General features: G+C 38.0%; 1 protein-coding gene across 1 annotated transcript; it reads left to right on the plus strand.

Annotated features, from left to right (window-relative positions):
- Nucleotides 1–6,944: 6,944 nt before the first annotated feature.
- LOC134534156 (peptidoglycan-recognition protein 2-like) lies at nucleotides 6,945–20,170 on the plus strand. Its single transcript, XM_063372288.1, has 4 exons — nucleotides 6,945–7,024; nucleotides 13,219–13,367; nucleotides 14,805–15,000; nucleotides 19,054–20,170. Exons 1-4 carry the CDS (start codon nucleotides 6,955–6,957, stop codon nucleotides 19,290–19,292), a joined length of 654 nt encoding a protein of 217 aa, XP_063228358.1. The 5' UTR covers nucleotides 6,945–6,954; the 3' UTR covers nucleotides 19,293–20,170.
- Nucleotides 20,171–20,337: the final 167 nt, after the last annotated feature.

The raw sequence follows: 20,337 nt of genomic DNA on the forward strand, positions 1-20,337 counted from the left end.
TATATCTCACGATATCTCGAATAAAGTATTTTTTGTTAACATGCGTTTATTTACTACAGGTTATGTGGCGTGTATTAGTATTGACGATCTTACGTAAAAAAAAGCAAAACATATAATTTGATTAAGCTCTCATCATTTGTGGCACGATATTAGATTAGGTACTGCAAAAACAGTTTCAAGACGTCTGCTTTTGTGCCAAGTATAAAAAAATAAAAGTCGTTCTCTTCGCCTATATGATAGTTACCAACTCTTTTTCGACACGACGTAGGTTCATTTGCTTACAACTCCTAGGGAGCAAAAAGACAGGGCGAGTAAAACCAACCCCGGGTATCAGGTGATGCAGGTAATAATAAAAGAGGTGCGTTCCAAAAACAATGCGAGAGATTTCAGTACCGTCCACTAAGCGCTGTGGCGGGTCCCGTCGATGGCGTGGAGGGTTGTTTGGGTCCTCAGGCAGAGATTCCGGCCACCCGACAGCTGCAACTCGAATAGCACGATACGTACCCAAGTAGTGATTCAAATCGACACGACAGATAGCGCTAGAGAGCGTTAATACTTATAATTAAGTACTTATTTATTGAAGTGTTAATGGGGAATCAATAATAAATAGTGGTAAAACATAAATTATTATTTAATATTTTTTTGTTAAATGTGTTTTTTTAAACATAATATGTTACCACCTGATCGCTTCCATAATGACTGAATAAAATAAAATTAGCAGATATAATATAGTCTATAATGTAAAGAAGAACTATTGTAAGACAAAAAAATTAAAATAAACCCTTTCCGCGTTCTGAAATTGTATCGAATTTATCTAGTGCTTCCGTTCGAGTTAAAAAAAAAACCCGGCTGACAATCGATTTTTTTCAATACATTTCTATCATCACGCACCTTCGATCACATTACTTCCTTTGTAGAATGGTAGATGGCAGTGTAGTCGGCGATTGTACACGGGTACAAAAAAAAAAAAAAACAACAACCGTGAGTTTGTAGTCTTTCAGAGATATGGTCGTAAACATTGTGACCAACAATCGAGTGAGTTTCAACTACGCGTGTGTGCTCTATTTTCTAGTCGTCACAGGTTAGGATGCATCGTTCCTTCGAACAGCGTTATGCAGTCAAATATAGCGGGAAACTCAAAAAAAGTAGTGCGTGGAGTCCCTCCGCGCGGAAGAAGTGAAACTTCGTAATGTGGAAATGGAAATAGGAAGGGGTAGAAATTGATTTTTAGTGAAATCATATTGTATCAAATGAAACGAAAAAAAAAAACAAGTAAATGAAATAATGAATATAATAAATTAAAATAGAACCATAAAATAGAACAACAAGTACGTATTTCAGCTAATTTCACGACGCTCACACTGTTTACTTCGCTGCATAGCAAGAATACCACGCGCATGTGCTTGGAATATTGGACGCTACTCGTTGCTAACGCTCGCGCTGGCCTGTATCAGGTACTATACTACGCGCATGCGTTCGAGTGCCACGGATTCACTCTCGCTCTGTCTCTTTCTATTCCACCTCCCCAGGAGCGTTGAACGTTTAACGCAACAGTGCTTTCATACCCTCTCCATGGTAGCGTTAAACGTTTAACGCAACCTTGTTGGAAGTCGCAATAGAAGTTTCACTTCAATAAATCCGGACCGGAAACGGTGGAACTGATCAAAACTGCGCACGGAAAAAGTGCTCTGTCAAATTCGCAGGGACTTCAAGGACGGAAGAGAAAATGTTGATGATGATGATGGACCGCCCGCGCGCCCGGCCAAACCCCACAGTCCATATCTGGCTCCCCGATTCCGAGCTGAAGTTGTGTCACAAGGGAACAAGTTTTGGGACAATCAGACAATTCAAAAAGTTGTGACGAGCGTTCTCCGCAGACTTACAGAAAATGACTTCGCCTATTGTTATGAAGAGTGGAAAAATTCCTGAAACCTCTGTATATCTTCCCATGGAGGGTCATTCTTTAAAGGATATAACATTGAATCGTATTTTTTTTCAGTAAACATGCATATTTTTTGTTTCGAGAATTTCATTAATTTTGGAACGCAGCTCGTAAAATCGCACTACAAGGCTGAATGACGACTACGGGCTCTACAGCTATCACTAGCTAGTGTCATCAAATGGGGGGAAATATGTCTGCGGCGTGATGAAGCTTTGTGTGGTAATCAGATAAGATAAAAGTTTATAATTTGGTAATTATTTTTTTTTTCAAATTAAAGGTTATTCGCGAAAAAAAAAACTCCCTTCTTACGCCTGCTCCCTACCAGACGTATTGCAATACCTTAATTCATGTTGGTACAGCAATAATTATAGTTGCTGAGGTGGAATATGCTTGAGTGTCTGCATCTATACCTACTGTGAATATATGGTGAGTCCAAACTACAATTCCTAATAATCCAATAGCAGCTATTGCAAAAATTATTCCTAAACCAAAAACTTCTTTTTTTTTTTACCTCTTTCATGTGAAATGATACGTGAAATCATACCAAATCCAGGGAGAATTAGAATAATATATACTTCTGGATGACCAAAGAATCAAAATAAATGTTGATATGAAATTGGAAGTCGTTACAACGTGGGACATGCGCCTGTATAGGTTAGGCCCCACTTGTTATTTCATTGACCGGATTTTACTCATTTAATCATAACTAAAATATATTGTTTTTGCATTATATCCCTTCGACGCCTGATTACTTATTTTTTTTCCACTGATTCGTCTCAGAACTAGAAGAAAATAAATAATAGTTAAAAAACTAAAAAACACGCTTTATATAGAAAACCAAACTAAAAATTAGAAAATAAATTTTAATATTTGATTAAAGAATAGTGTAAATTTTTTAAATAAATATAAATTAATAATAGTGTATATAAGAAAACATGTATTTTATTTAAAAAAAGCGTGGGGTGGTTTTTAAGATATTATCGAAATGATAATCCTTCTACTTATATATGTCAATAAAATATTTATAACTATTGACACCATGCACCCCACGCTTTTTTTCTCTTCAAGAAACTATATCGTTCACAATAATCATAACCCACTCTCACTTTTCATTTAATTAAATGTCACAATATTTAGTAGGATTGTTTATATCGCGCCAAAGACAAACTGAAAGAAAAAAGTTCGCACATGAGCGAAATGGTTTTCTTTACAATGTGTGAACTCTTTTCTTTCAGTTTGTCTTTGGCGCGATATAAACAAAGCCTACTAAATATTGTGAAATTATATAAATTGACAAAAATTTTATTTTGCAAATTGAATAATGGAATAATATTATCAAATTAGTGTATTTTCTTTGGTCCTCGATAAATCTACAAAGTTTGAATGAAATCTGGCCGTTTAAAGTGGGTCAAAATCTCACCGAAAGGAGTCGGTTACAAACATACAGATGAAGCTAATATAAAGCGTGTAATTAACTCAATTTACGGTCTGAAGCTGTTCTCAAATTGTTTTCTCAAATCAACTGAGAGCTAGAAAGTTATCCCTCATTCCTGAAGATGCCTCGTGCAGTGCAGAACCAGACGTCGGATACGTCGGTACAATACAAACCTCTACGTGGCTCAACCTCTGAATCAAGATAGTTTACTAGGGAAACGTAAAAAAAAAGAGTTTCTTTTGCGATGTTCGATTTATTTAGACAGAAATCTACTTTATCTTGAAATTGATAAGATAATAGAATACCTATACTGATTCGTTCTTTGGTGTATGCGATTTTTATGTACATACGCCTACTATTTTTCTCGTCACGTGTTTTTTTCTAAAGTGGAATTTACCGAGGGTGACGTCATTATTATCGCACTACTGTCCGATTTAAGTACGATTTTTGACTACACTTTGATCTGCATGAATTAATTTTTAAATGAGAATACAGGATAAAAAGAAATACATAACAAGAAAAGTACGTGTATCCCAAACATCTAATGTTATCAACCTACACAACCTATTATATAGACATTTCGAATTTCTTGTGAATTTAATTTTTCCTTGAACAAACGTAGGGGACTTGAATGTAATTTTCAGGAAACATATCTTGGCGATTAATAATTTCCTACTGTGTACGCTCGCGCGAACGCTAAGTATAGGTGGTAAACCCCACCTTAATTTACGGGTTTACCATGCCGCAGTTTGTTTAAGAGGCTCGCCTCCCCCCCCCCCCCCCCCAACTATTTTTTTCATCTAATTTTTTACTCGCGAACCTCGGTCCCCCTGTGGAGGTTATAACCGGGAAACCTTAGTCATAAAACACAAACCACTGCACTCGCACATAGAGTTATGTTTCAAGGTCATAGGGCTAATATTGTAGCTGTAATATTCACAATCTTAAACAAGCCTTCAGTTTCACTGCAATGTAGTCGGACACCTAAACAGTTTCGAACAAACCGAAGTTCGCTGCTCGCACGTGCAAACTTTTCGTTCGATTTTAGAGTATTTTAACTGCCACTGACCTGACCGAACCACCTTTTCATGTCAGATGTAGATCGTCAGAACACGCGCCAATCACACCTCGCGAGAATTCCGATACTTTGACAACGATTTTTACTCGTTAGGCCCGTTTCACACTGAAACGGAAACGTAACAAACGGCAAAAAATGAGATTGAACTTCATGGTTACAAAGAATTAATTTCATTGAGAAAAAAATTAATAGAACCGAGAAAAAAAAAACAAGATCAGGGGTTACAGTTATAATAAAAATAAACCATAAATATTGGCAGAAAACTATGTATTATTGTAATTAAAACAACCTTTTTACGTTTTTAAGGACCTTTCTACAATGGCACGCATGACATTGTAGAAATGAAAATGAACAATTTAAATACACGTTATTGATACATTGAGACTAAGTAGGTAGTTAAATACTATACACAAACAAAACATTTTATTCACTGAGTTTGAAAAAACCAGAAAAATTGCACACCAGAATTGATCTTAAATTTAAATAAGCAAAACATCTTTGCCAAAAAAGTAAAAGTTAAAATTCGTATGATTTATGGCAACAGTGTACAAAGTATACGTATATTAGGCACTTGTAACTGAGAGGGTCCACAGTACTTCAATTTTTGAAATTATTCTAGCCTAAAGCTGTATACGAATAGTGACCTAATGGATCCCTTAGCTAAGCGGCAGCACACAACTTACATCTACACGTGAACTGTTTCGTCGACCGTTTATAAAGTGAAGTGAAAAGTTAATGTGGTTTTCATTGCTTATTACAACAACAATTTCGGCAATAAAGGTTAAATATACTTGCATTTTAAAAATCTGATTACTCGTATAATTTCAAGTATTTGTTTTTTATTATTAAAAAAAGTAGCATCTGTCGGCGAGTGCAGTAATAATAAGTTATGTTAGATATTTGATTACAGTTTATTTATATGAAAACTTGTTCATAATTATATTTACACGAAAAGTTAATGTGGTTTTCATTGCTTATTACAACAACAATTTCGGCAATAAAGGTTAATTATTCTTGCATTTTAAAAATCTGATTACTAGTATAATTTAAAGTATTTATTCTTTTATTATTAAAAAAGTAGCATCTGTCGGCGAGTGCAGTAATAATAGGTTATGTTACAATTGAATTAAAAATTATGGTGATTCATATAATTGATTATAAATATTTGATTACAGTTTATTTATATGAAATCTTGTTCATAATTATAATTAAACTTTATAGCTAAACGCCAGTTTTTAAGATTAATTAAAAGTCATCTACACGTGAACTGTTTCGACGACTGTTTATAAAGTGAAGTGAAAAGTTAATGTGGTTTTCATTGCTTATTACAACAACAATTTCGGCAATAAAGGTTAATTATTCTTGCAGTTTAAAAATCTGATTACTAGTATAATTTCAAGTATTTATTCTTTTATTATAAAAATAAAAATGATTAAATTTTATTCATAAAAGTATGCAATCATCTCATCAATGTTTTGTTATGACGTCACGTTAAACTATCGTCCGTAAACTGACTTTACAGACAACAATTTTTTTTTGCGTTTATCTGTGTATATTACCTAACCTAACAAACTTTTAACTTTAAGCTGGACTCACGATTATCCGTCGCGTCCGTCCGCCTTGTGTACGTCCGTCAACAAGCCGAGCGATTCACAATGACCCGCACGTCCGTCGTTATATTTTTCTGCCAGCTAACTGTTGAGGCTTAAATTTTTGAGAAAATTTCTCTTGTTAAGGTTTACCAGGTTGGCGATCATGCACGCTTAACACTTATAAATGATCAAGCAAACACTAAAATATCATTTAAAAAATGTTTTCAAGTTACAGTGCATTTACATTTGTGCATCAGACGATTTTTTGTTCCAAATATCAAACTTGAAACGTGTTCCTAGGTAATTTAAAAAAAAAAAAAAAACACAATGCAGAAGAATCTGAAGAATAAACAAAAAAAAACTGAAAAAATAACCGCAATGCCTTTCGAACATTTGATTGGTCATCTGATTGGCCGCAGATCACGTGATCGACGGACGAGTGAGACTGATGAATGTGAGTCCAGCTTTAGTTTACGAAAATTTAGAGGTACCGTTAGCGAAAAAGACTTCAAAAATTTTTTAAAACCCCAGCTTTGGACCTGATATTCATAAAAAAATATTAAAAAACTGCCCATCTTGTTGAAATTCATTAAACAGTTCAAAGTTTCCTTTTGGCTTTGTGAACTTTTTTATTCGCGTTATGCGCCACGGATGGTAGCACCGTAGTTGTTACACATTTTCGTTCCATGCGACTTACGTCGCATTCACGAAATCACTCCTTCCAAATGTCGGATACCTTCCCGAAAGATACCTTTCTTACCTCCGTTTTACTTTTAACACGGAGATAGGCAAAGCGGCGAGGTGCTTGAAGGCGGACGGTCATGGCGCCTGACCGCAAGCCTGTGAATGTCGAGAACAGGCGGTTATAAGCGCGGCGGCTTACGGCGTCCCGCCCAGTGTCGCTGCGATGTTGGGACCTGGTCGCCTCGCAGCCGTGCCTCACGTCGTCGTCGCGTGCCTCGCGCTGTGCGCCGCCCGTGAGTACCCGACACTCTTTGCTCATTGCACGACTCACCCCGACACTCTGTGCTCATTGCACGACTCACCCCGACACTCTGCGCTCATTGCACGACTCACCCCGACACTCTTTGCTCATTGCACGACTAACCCCGACACTCTGCTTATTGCACGACTCACCCCGACACTCTTTGCTCATTGCACGACTCACCCCGACACTCTTTGCTCATTGCACGACTCACCCCGACACTCTTTGCTCATTGCATGACTCACACCGACACTCTTTGCTCATTGCACGACTAACCACGACACTCCTTGCTTATTGCACGACTTACCCCGACACACTTTTCTCACTGCATGACTCACCCCGACACTCTTTGCTCATTGCACGACTCACACCGACAATCTTTGCTCATTGCACGACTCACACCGACACTCTTTGCTCATTGCACGACTCACACCGACACTCTTCGCTTATTTCACGACTCACCCCGACACTCTTCGCTTTTTGCACGACTCACACCGACACTATTTGCTTATTGCACGACTCACCGGACTCCACCGTTTCTCACGTGCAAAATTTCAGCTCTCGGTATACGACGCGACGTTTGGAAGGAGTAATTTCGTAATGCATAAAAACCACTGTGCTGCCATCTGTGGCGGATGTCTCCAACCAAAGGGAAACTTTAAAACATCAACTTTTTAATGAATATTTTTAACAATATGGGACAGTATTTTAATAAATTGTTTTTGGATGAATTTCAGGTCCAAAGCTGGGGGTTAAGGATTTTTTTTGAAGACTTTTTCGCTTTCATCGGAGCCATTTCATTATATAGTTTAAAATTTCGGTCTGCGAATTAAATGATTTCGACAGTCGACGTAGCTGCTCCGGCAGCGAAATTCTAGCGGCGGATACGGAAACTAAGTGTGATTCGCGTCCAGAAATGAAGTTGAAAACACGATTTTGCGTTTACATTGTCCACGCTCTGGCGAGTATTGAAAGATACGCACACATGTATATATGTGTGTATAGAATAAACGTGACTTTGGCCATAATCGTAAACATAATCTCCGCGTATCGCATAACTTGTATGGTTTATAATGAATACTTTTAGCACTATACTTGGAATTTTCGTCCTATAAAGGGAGTAAACACACACGTTAATAAAAAACTAAAATCTATCGGACATACCCGTGTCAGGGCCTTCGGAAATTTGAATCTCCACCCCCCCTCCTCTTGACCCAGGGAGAGGGAGGGAGGATTATGACATTTTTGAAACTGCAATTGTGAACAAGACGACGGGTTTTTTGAACATTTATGATGTCGAAGGGCGCAAGTCTGTATAATTCCTTGGACGAAGCTGCGGAATGTACGGTCCAAGGGCTTTGCGCGCTGGGTTTACCGACGCAAGTCATCGGCGAGGGGCTTTTAATTCCATAAAGAGGAGAAGGGGGGGGGGGGGCGGAATACCCCGCGCCCTCCCCGCGCCGTTCGCCCTGAGGAAGCAGCCACGGTGCGCGAACCCACGTACCGTCGGCGGTCTTTTATCCGGCACTATCCCGCTCGGCACGTTCCGTAATCCGGCACCAATCGAGCCGTCGCTCACCTCTGTCGCCAGGTCGCGCCACTGATCTGCCAGCGTCTTTAGTTCGCTCCTTACTCATGTTGCATACATCATACACGCGGTATTTTCCGCACGTGTTTTTACTATACTCATTGTTAAAGATTATCTAATCTGTGCTGTCGCTTTTTCTGGACTCGCGTGATAAAAGCGTTTAAGTTGGGCGAGGAAAAATGTTTAACGCAATAATTTTTTTTTCTTTCTTTCAAAAGTACAAAAAACATTCTTCACTCGTATACTATTAAACTAAAATTTGTTTTCATGCTGAAAACAATATTTATTGCATGATACTAACTAGAACGGAACATTGTGTTTGATTTCCCTGAGTATACTATGAGCTGTATAAAAATAAAACTCTTACTATATGTTATGTAATGTTAGTGCAATCGTTATCACTTCTGGAAGTTATATATATATATAATATAAAAATGAATCGCAAAATATGTTGGTAAGCGCATAACTCAACAACGCCTGGACCAATTTGGCCAATTTTTTTTTTTTTAAATGTTCGTTGAAGATCAAAGATGGTTTTTACGGCGAGAAAAATTCGAATAATTGCCGGAAAAACCCTAAAACCAGCCCTTTTCTTTTTCCCATACAAACGTTTTCTAACTAAAACGAGCACTCATTGTTGTTTAAACAATGTAGGTATGTTCCTAACGTCAAAGAGTCAATTTGCACTTTATTACCTCTGTACAAAGTTCAATCATATCTATCAAAACCGTGTGCGTTGGAGCACAGATAAACAAAAAAAAAAAACCGAAATCGAATAGTTCAATTTAATCGGCTTCGCGATATTATTTCATTTGTTTTACTTTAAAATGCATCAGTTTTCAAGTCATTACATCAGTCAAACAAAACCAGCGTTACCAAAAGTATTTCATAAGTTTAAGTTTTTATTATTTCATTTCCCTATTTTAAATACGGCTTGAAGGATTTGACTCCAAGTCATATCAAATTAAAAAAAAAAGTTGAAACAACAACAACAAACTGTCAATGTCAGTTTTTTTTTTTATAGGTCACCTACCCTAATGAGTTTGCTTTTGTCAACTTATACACGAAACAAATTCTTACCTATATAGTGTTTGTTTTGTGCAGTGTTTATTTACCTATGATCGCTAATTATTGCATGTGACAAAATAATCTATAATATAGATATGCCTCCTATTAGACGAATCAATTTAGGTAGAAGAACCCGAAATGCTACAAACCAAGCTAATTACCGATCTAATCATGCACTACAATGAAAATAAAAATTATTATATTTCACATGATTAACAATAAAAAGATTACTTATTTTTTTTATTTATCTTTTTATTTATATGTTTTATTTAATTATATTTCTTATTCACAACACCCTATCACCAGGGTGACGGTTCTGTTCAGGAGAATTTTTTGCCCCGACTATAAAATATGTAGGAACAAAAAAATGTCACATTACAAATCATTTTGACAGGACTTTATTGCAATTTAATTAGGCAGTACGAAGTCTGCCGGGTCAGCTAGTATATATATATATATATATATATATATACATGAAATGAATTTTATATATATATATGTATATGTATATATAAAATTATATATATATAAAATTCATTTCATGTTAGGTCTTTTATCTCGACAGCAGTACCAACAGCCGGTGCAATGATGCAAGTTCAATCGGCGCTACAGTCTGGCTCAAGTAACTCGTCTCATTTTTTTTTTTTTTTTTTAACAATTCTCGAAAATAGTACCAATGATGCCCATTTTCCAATTGCCACTTGCAAAGTCATCACGTGATGTTTACGAACAGTGACAACCACATTAATATGTTTACAAACTCTGTTGATGTTACAGTAGCGACAGCAGGACACGTATTTGTAGGTACTATGTTTTTTTAGACTTGTCAGATCTGAGACAAGTTGCACGAAACAGACTGTAACAAGATATTACGTGAACGCTCACACACCTCTCCCCTCCCTAATCCTGCCCCAACACAACAAGAAATTACCAGCCTGTGGCCTTGGGAGTGGTTTTTTCTTCTTTTTTACTTCATACTGACCTCCAGGCGTGTCTGCAATTTGTACGTCACAAAAATTTCCTTATACGTCACACAGATGAGCAAAAAAAAAAAAAAAAAAAAGTGTAGTGATAGACTTATTGGTTTTGAAAGCATTCAGGACTCAGCTGTTTATGTTTAAAATGCAGAGATCGGACTGTGCGTTCTTCATTAAATTTAGGTGTAAATAGTAGTTATTAAACAAAATAGCATTTAATTAATTGGGCTACCCTTTCGAATCTATTTTCCCACTCGAATAAATATGTATTGTAATTTTATTTATACAATTACATGTTTGATGTATGTACAATATCTTGGGGAGGTTATCAGGTTTGAAATTTTTATTTTACTTAATTTCCTTTAATATATTTCTTCCTATCTTTTACTTCGAATATCGAATGCAAAATCTAAGAAATGGATAGTATTTGAGGAATTGAGGATTTGAATGGCCCATTCCTATAATTTATTTCATCGAATTCGTCTTGTATTTTGAATTTTTTTTGTAAATAGTACACTATTTTTAAGAGAAATATTTTTCGTTTATAGGTTATTCTAAAGAATAATACTACATTAAAAAAACATGTTGTAGGAAATTTCATATTAATTCATACGTGTCAGCCACTCGAAATAGTTTCATGTGTGTCTGCCCTCGAAAAGACTTTAGATGGCCACCACTGGTCTTGGTGACCGTAACTAAAATGAAAGTTTAGTTAGTTTGGATAAGCGACATTTAAAATACCTTGAAAGCGTCAAAATGGTTGAAATCTCGGGAAAAAAGTTTTCCGACCGTAGAGTTGTACACAAGAGAGAGAGAGAGAACTTCGGATATTATGTTCGTGATTTTTTTTTACGAAGGATGACGTGGTGAAAACAACAGAGCGGGGATTCCTCGGCCAGGAAAACTTCAATAGACACGCCGCGTCATGTGAACGGATAGCGATTACCGACTGTTTAAAGTTCAGTGCGAAGGTTTGCGGGGAGAGAGGGAAATGGATGAAGGGGGGGGGGGGAGGAGGAGGAACATGTTATGCAATGCTTAAAAAAACAAACATAACGTACAGACGACGGGAAAACTGTCACTAGACTGGTATGTGTTGTTCAGGTTATAGTAAAATCCAAGCGAAACAAAGGCCAAATGATGGGACGAATTACTATTTTTTTTTCTAAAACTCAGTTATGAAATTCGATTCTTAAAAGAGTGCCTCCAATCTGCATATAGATCCCAAGAGCCAGGAACAAATTAATATATTAGCAAAAATCAGAATTCTATGTTTTGAAATAACATTCAAACCGTTAATTTATAATAAAAAAAATGTGCACGTGTACGCGCGTTAGAAGTTATGCTTACTTGGCGTGATAAAAAACTAAATATAAATTTGCTTGCAAACAATTAATATAATTAAAATAATAAACTGACTGGAGTGATTTAATAAATACGGTTGGTAAAGTATAAATTCGATCAAATTAAAAAAAAAATTAAAAAAATTCTCAGCATATAATACTAACATAAACACGCGAATAAAATTAATTATTTACTTGAGTAAAATAATAATACTCAGTATTTAATATTAACATAAAAACGCGAATAAAATTAATTATTTACTTTAGTAAAATAATAAAGATGAATTTTAATTAATAATGAAAATCAATAAAAATCAATATGATCATGAGCAAATTTTTATAAGAAATACTCCGTATTAGTTTGAAAACGAATTTTATATACGCAAAAAATAACCATAACCATGTGTTGTGCAAAGATACAATGTATTGTTTGTAGTATTAGAAGCTATTTCGTGGCAACTGCATTCCAAAGGAATCTTTTGCAAAAGTGCAGAAAATTTTTTTCTGTGCCGTGCCTTTCATCGCCGATGCACCTGTAACATCAACATTTTCTTAAGATACATTTGAATAACCCTAGCTATAGTGGCGCTATCTATAGAGTAGATGTTTAAACAGTACTTGGGTACATGCCGGGCTGTTAGAGTTGCCACACGATGACCCAGTGTCAAGCCACTGCGACGGGCTTTAGGGACCTCGTTCATGCATGGGGGAGAACCTGTAACTGTCGAGACTGAGACATAGTTTTTTTTCAAGTAGTTAGGGGTCCGCCCGCTTGTTAGTAGCTTTTATAACATATTGCTAACATTGCAACATTGATCGTGAGAAGTAATGCATGAGCTACTATCAGGCAAACAAATCGGTGAAAATTAATTCATTCTTGTTTTGATAGCCAAATACCAGAAATTGTGTGACATACCAGAAAATGTTTTGTATCTCCTACTCATTTATGTAAAATGTGACTTTTTTAAAATTACAAAACAGAATTAAGTGTTTTTTCGCACAGTTAAATTCACTTTTACTAAGCAGTTAGTCTTCAAGTACATAAATTATAATTATTAACCTTAACAATTTGTATTAGAACCTCTATCCCGAGTTTGTTTTTTCTAGTAGTTATGGGCCCAACCAACAGATAGCGTCACATGACGTGCAGAACATAACCTCAGTTTCCACTGCAAGAGCCGCACTTCTGTATCTCCCTTCTTGTTCGCAGACAAGCTGCGCGCCTCGTGCCCCGACATGGTGACGCGCGCTGAGTGGGGCGCCCGCAATCCGCAGGGAGCAGTGGAGCCACTGGCCGTCTCGCCGGCGCCCTTCGTCGTCATCCACCACGGGGGCACGCGCACCTACTGCACCACCCAGGTCCGCCCAGCTCCCGGGCGTCGACGTAGCTCGCTCACCCCGCACGTTCATTCCGTCAACGCTCCATCCTCACCCGCTCACCCCGCACGTTCATTCCGTCAACACTCCATCCTCACCCCCTCTCCCATCACGTTCATTCCGTCAACGCTCCATCCTCACCCGCTCACCCCGCATGTTCATTCCGTCAACACTCCATCCTCACCCCCTCTCCCCTCACGTTCATTTCGTCAACACTCCATCCTCACCTGCTCTCCCCGCACGTTCATTCCGTCAACGGTCCATCCTCACCCGCTGCCCCCGCACGTTCATTCCGTCAACACTCCATCCTCACCCCCTCTCCCATCACGTTCATTCCGTCAACCCTCCATCCTCACCCGCTCCCCCCGCACGTTCATTCCGTCAACGCTCCATCCTCACCCGCTCTGCCCTCACGTTCATTCCGTCAACGGTCCATCCTCACCCGCTGCCCCCACACGTTCATTCCGTCAACGGTCCATCCTCACCTGACGACCCCGTTTTTGGCGAGACGCCACGGACGGAACAGGTCCCACCATCCATCGGCTAGAATTCCAACCTTTAACTATTCGCCCTCACTTTTACTTATTTTTGTCATGTCATGACACAAATCATATCTCCTAGACCTTTTGTATGCCTCGTTACAACCACGCACTTAATAATGGGCTCTAGTTTGTAAGCACCGCGAGGTAATTAACTTATTACTTCGCGCTGGCGACTACCACCATCGCGACAATCACACCAGTTCGCGAGTGTTGACTCCAAGAAGCAGCCAGAGCTAAGCGCTGTGCCACGTCAAGCCAAAAACAATTTGACACGGAAGCCATATTGCGAGTGAGATCAAAAATTTTTTAATTTCCAGATGGCATTGAGGCTCGCACTCAGAGGCCATGTTGCTAGTTTTATTTTATTTTCCTCTAGGCATGAAGGTATGAGTCAAAAATGGCCAAAATTGATACTTTTTTAATTATATTCAATATCCTACTAATATCATAAATGTTAAAGTTTGTGTTTTTGTTTATTACCTTTTAGCTCCTTAACTGCTGAACGGGTTTTCATTAAATTTGGTAACTTTAGGTCTTGGAACAGCAAATAAAGTGCTTTTAATGCCGTTGAAAAAATGCGTAGTTACTGTGGGATATAGGTGTGTGTGTGTGTGTGTGTGTGTGTGTGTGTGTATATATATATATATATATATATATATATATATATATAGGAGAGAGCTTATTTTGTACCACTTTCTCACGAAGGTTTTTTTTAGTTATTAATGTAAAATTCTGCACAGCTTGTCCAGAAACTAATAAAGGTGACATTTACCCCAATGTGCCTTGGAACGTGAAAGAAAGAATGCATGCTCCAACATGCGGTAATGCAGCAAGGTCTCCGTCGCAACGTGGTCGATGCAGAATGGCACCCTTGCAGGCGGAGTGCTCGCGCGTCACCCGGGGCTACCAGAACTACCACATGGACACGCAGGGCTGGGCGGACATCGGCTACAACTTCCTGGTGGGCGAGGACGGCCGCGTGTACGAGGCCCGCGGCTGGGACCGCACCGGGGCGCACGCCCCGCCCTTCAACAACCAGAGCGTCGGCATCTGCGTCATCGGCGACTTCTCGGGTGGGTCCCCTTCACAGCCCCTCGTCCCACGACTGCAACCGACCCTTGAGATGTGCAGACATATAGGCTACATCGTTTAGCTTTTTTGAAGTGAAAACTTCTATGGGAAGGTTTGGATAGAGAAGCCTAAGATGTACATCAAGCTCTGTCCCTGCCCGAACACGCCCGAATATTCACCTTCGGCCAACCTCGGGATTTGTTTTATTTTTGCGCAGGAAAAATGAATTCAAATATTAAAAGTGGTCGGGTAGGTAGCTTCATTAAAACACTTTAAAACACTATGGACGGTTAGTTAGGTTAGTATAGCTACATTAATATAAACAGATATATATATATATATATATATATATATATATATATATATATATATATATATATATATATATAAATAAATAAACCCGAGGTTGGCCAAAGTACGAATATTCGGGCGTGTTCGGGCAGGGACAGAAGTTGATGTACATCTTAGGCTTCCCGTTTGGATAGGGAGTAAATTCATGTAAGTCGTCATCGACATGGTCACGTGACGTGTTTACGATAACACTATATATATATATATATATATATATGTTCCTATTAGTATAACTTATTGCGCTTTTAAATCGTAAGTATACGATTACTGTGCAGTAAAAAGTGAGTATAAAATATATTAATATTCTTATATAGATACATAGTTTGAATAACGAAGAAAATGGAGTCTTTGCAGCAATATAACTTAAAAATTAAGAACATAATTATTTATTTTTTTAATACCTACAATTACTATGCAATGCGTAGTATTTTAGTATTTTAGTATTTTAGTAATTTAGGAGTTATTTTACTGACGTGATAAAACAAATTTGTTGTGTGATAATATTTTTTCGTAAAAATTTCGAAGAAGTTTACACTTCTGTCGGCAGTCCTCATGCCTGCATTGAAATTATTATTTTTTATTTAATTTTCATTGGTAGATACAACGTCACATAATTTTTCGGGTTACACTTGAGCACTAAAATCCAATCATCAACGTGAAGCAAATGTATATTTATTAATTTAGTTATGTTTTGTTACATGGCTACCTTCGGCTTAGCCTTGGATGGTAGGCACAAAAACAAATAACACTAACACACACAGAGAGTGATAACAACAATACATAAAGACAAAGAGAAAATAATAAAAAAAAATAAACAAAAGATAAAAAAGTTCCTTAAAAATTTTAACAAAAATTATATACATGTGTATATATTTAAAATACAATAAATACAGCTACCGAAAACAAAGACATAGATAGACATGCAAAACTTTATGATAATTAACTACTAAATAACATAGAAAATATAACATATATTTATTTGACTCTCAAAAAAATTGCAAATTTAATTTGGGATAGTAAAGATTTCTTTAGATTTTTTTGAAGTGAATACTTGTATGGGAAGGTTTGAATAGGGAGTAAATTCATGCAAGTCGTCATCGACATGGTCACGTGACGTGTTAATGTTTTTATATTTCAAGGATAAAACTTAATTTATTCTATGTTTAAAGATACAAGTTTTTAATTTTATCTTTATTTTCCAAGGAAATTTTAACGTTATTGTGTTGTACATATTGTCAGTAGACCTATTGGATATTTTTTAGTAGGTAGTTAAGTTGAGGTTTTTTCTTTTGTTTATTTATTTACGATGTTAATTTCTTCAAATGTCAGGTTATTTATTTATTAGATACAATGGTGATTATTTGTATATTTAAGTTAATAATTTATAATTCTTTCAATGAAAAAACTTCATTTATTCTAGTTTTAAAGTTATTATTGATAGGGGAAAAACTTATGGGTTCACGTCACCGACATGCTAGTGATATAATACCAAAATCATTTTCTTGCGTACATTTGACGTAGGAATGATTTCATATTACACATTTAAAAACAAAATTTTAAGTTTTCACTTTGCCACCGCGCTGCTGCGTAACTCCCGCAACAGCGCGATTGGCAACTTTTCCCCACACTCATGCCCCAAGGCCAACCAAAGGTAAATAGCTTATTCCCCGGGCAATGTGCGAGTACCATTATAAAAACACAAAAAATTAAGTGCAGTCAACATTTACTATCAGGCCTACCTAGAATTACAACCCCCTCCACGTATACATTGCACGAAACACATAGATGCCCTATACAAAAAAAAATATGTATAAAACTATAATAAAAAAAATCTAAAGTTTGTTTCAGTCCTGTGCGCGCACTTTACCGTTTGCTCGCGGCTCATACGGCAGTCCGCATGATAATACGTAAACGTACTTGAACTGTGTCCGTGCACTCCATCCAAATATGACTATGTGGGCCCGAGTGACAAGTTCATTAACTTCTTTAAGTTCATTCATCCACTACAAAAATTATTGCCGGTCCTGAAGAAAGTCAAATTATGTTGCGAATCACAGTCTATTTTAGCATTGAGTATTTCACAGCCCCGACCTTCGCCTATTCTCGCCATAACAAGTATGAGCGTCGACTCCTTACTTTGAGCATGTTGAGTGGGGCCCCAGCTGGTGGTCAACGCGCCTCCGCGACGCTGCCACACTGCGGGCCAGACGGTCGCACCGAACCATCCTCCTGCTGTCGAGTCCGGCTTGCAAGTCCCGTACCGCACACTCGCGCGCCACCGCTGAGCGCGTCACTCGGCTACGTCACCATCGAGCTTCTTCGGCCGTTCTCGGGAACACTCGAAACAACGACACCCACACATGACTAGACGGCCGTTGAGCAAACGGTTTCACGTTCTTAGAGTCCTCCTAATGCAATTAAATAAAAAAAATACTAATAATCATAACTGTGAATAATGAAATAACAATAACCAAATAATTAAATTATTAATTACAAAAACAGTTACCGGAAACGGTAACAACTTCTGTTGACAGTCCCCATGACAGACTTCTGTTTTTTATCTAACAAATGAAAGTATTTTCCATACTTATTGAAATTTGTAATGATTCTGTATAAAATGTCATTTGTTTTGCTTAATGTAGATACATATTAAAGGTTGCTGACGACTTTTGAAATCCCAGTTTTTTTAAGAAGATAATTACAGTTTATTGTATTTATGTGTTTCAAGTTTAATTAGTTACCCAATGGATCCGCGAAAAGAACCGTGGATCAATGAATAAGTTCACTGGTCAGGTGAGGCAGCTATAAGGGAAGCCTATTTTCACAGACGAGAGAGCCAAAACCCGAAGTTCCCCGAAGCTCATGCTTTTTTTCCGTATCTTTAATGTAGCTATCCTAACCAAATCAACCGTCCACAATGTTTTAAAGTATTTATAATGTAGCTAAACTAACCTAATTGACCATTAGTATCATTTTATCAACACCACCATATTTATTTACAATGGACAAAAAAAAAACTGAAGATGCACGATCGGACGTTTGGCTCTCTCGTCTGTGAAAAGAAGGCTTCCCGCAGCTATAATGAACTTTAAACAAATATTGTAACACGGACAATATAGGAAACTCGTAAGAAATACTCGAGACAAGTGATGTCAGTGAACCTGGTGGCGTGAAGTGTAACTACGTTTTTTTTTTAAAAATATGTATTACGTGCTTGAGAGTAATGACATCTGACGGCGTGGAGTGAAAATAGTTTGAAAGCAATAGCTACGCGATGCTAATTGGCCAGAGTTTCCCACAAATTGTCGTATTACGATATGGAAAAGCCTAATATGTCCATCAAGTTCTGTCCCTGCCCGAGCACGCCCGAATATTCACCTTCGACCAACCTCGGGTTTTGTTTTATTTTTGCGCAGGAAAAATGAATTAAAATATTAAAAGTGGTCGGTTAGGTTAGCTACATTAAAACACTTTAAAACACTATGGATGGTTAGTTAGGTTAGCATAGCTACATTAAAATAAACAGAGAAATATAAATATATTTATAAATAAAGCCGAGGTTGGCCAAAGGTGAATATTCGGGCGTGTTCGGGCAGGGACAGAATTTGATGTACATCTTAGGCTTCCCTACGATATGTGCTTGTAACCAGTTGTAAGCTCTGGAGCAGCCTTGCCAGTGGCGTGAAGACGCGGTGGGTCCGCAGACCGGCTGCCGAACGAGGCGGCGATGCGCGCGCTGCAGCAGCTGGTCTGGTGCGGCGTGCAGAAGGGCGAGCTGAGCGCGCAGTACGGCCTGCTGGGGCACCGCCAGGCGCGCCCCACGCTGTGTCCCGGGGACGCCTTATACCGCGCCGTGGCCGCCATGCCGCGCTGGGTCGCCCTGCCGCGGCCCCAGCTCGCCGCCGCCTCCACGACTACCTCCCCCGCCGTCAACTCCGTCTGAACACTCCTGGGCGAGGGCGCACGTTCCTCCGCAGCCGCCTTCTTCAATTCGAAAATAACATAACCTAAAAAATAACGTCGTGCAGCAAAGTTGTGAATTCAAAATGGCCGACGAAAACAAAATGGTCCACATGAACAAAATGGCCGTTGAACACAGAGATCAGAGAAAGTTACAGACGGAGCATAAGCTTTGAACACTGTGTGCCAGTTTGTTCACGTAAGAAGATGGCGGACATTTGTATATTTAATAAGTATATAGAAATGTGGTTTGCTACATACTCTTTGTACACAATCATTTTTCTCGAGTCAACAGTCTTTATTTGTTTAATAGTCATGCACTTTTCCACCACCATACATACATTGCGATTTTCTTCATGTCACGATATGGCGGCGACCTGCTTCCCCCTTACGTCCCCTGGCTTCAGCAGAGATACATACAAACTATGTTTATCCTCCATCTGTAACTTTCTCTAATCTCTGGTTGAACACAAAATGATGGTATCATAGTGATGTGTGCAGGGGACAGCCACGTCTGCATGATTGCATGATAAGTGCGTGAATCAGTTTTTTGTTTCCTTTCAGTAAATTATTGCGCGATTATTGGTCAGACGCCCGGAAAATTGGCTGAAGTGTAGTGTAACCATTGTGTGAACAGTTAAAAAAAAATCGGAGATTATAATAATTACTTACTAATCATCATTTTTTTGGGCGGAACATCATGGCGATGGTGAGGTTAGAAAGTGACTTCAACTACGTCCCAGCATCCCGTCTACTGACAATTCCTAACGCCATATATTGTATATACTCCAACTTGGGATAGTAGATCTGTAAAAGTCTTGATTCTGGAAATAAAAAAAACTAGTAGTTGATGGAAAGCTAGTGTGCGTGTATTCTTGACCGATTCCACATAGTGAAATCACCCTACTAACACACATATTTAAACACTGTGTCAAATTAAACTGAAATAAATAAAATAATAATTTAGCATTCAAATAAAATGGAAATTTTAATAGATATGATGCAATGGTAAATTTACACACATTTAA

Source organism: Bacillus rossius, chromosome 7, assembly GCF_032445375.1.
Source record: "Bacillus rossius redtenbacheri isolate Brsri chromosome 7, Brsri_v3, whole genome shotgun sequence".
In the NCBI taxonomy this organism is placed as follows: domain Eukaryota; kingdom Metazoa; phylum Arthropoda; class Insecta; order Phasmatodea; family Bacillidae; genus Bacillus; species Bacillus rossius.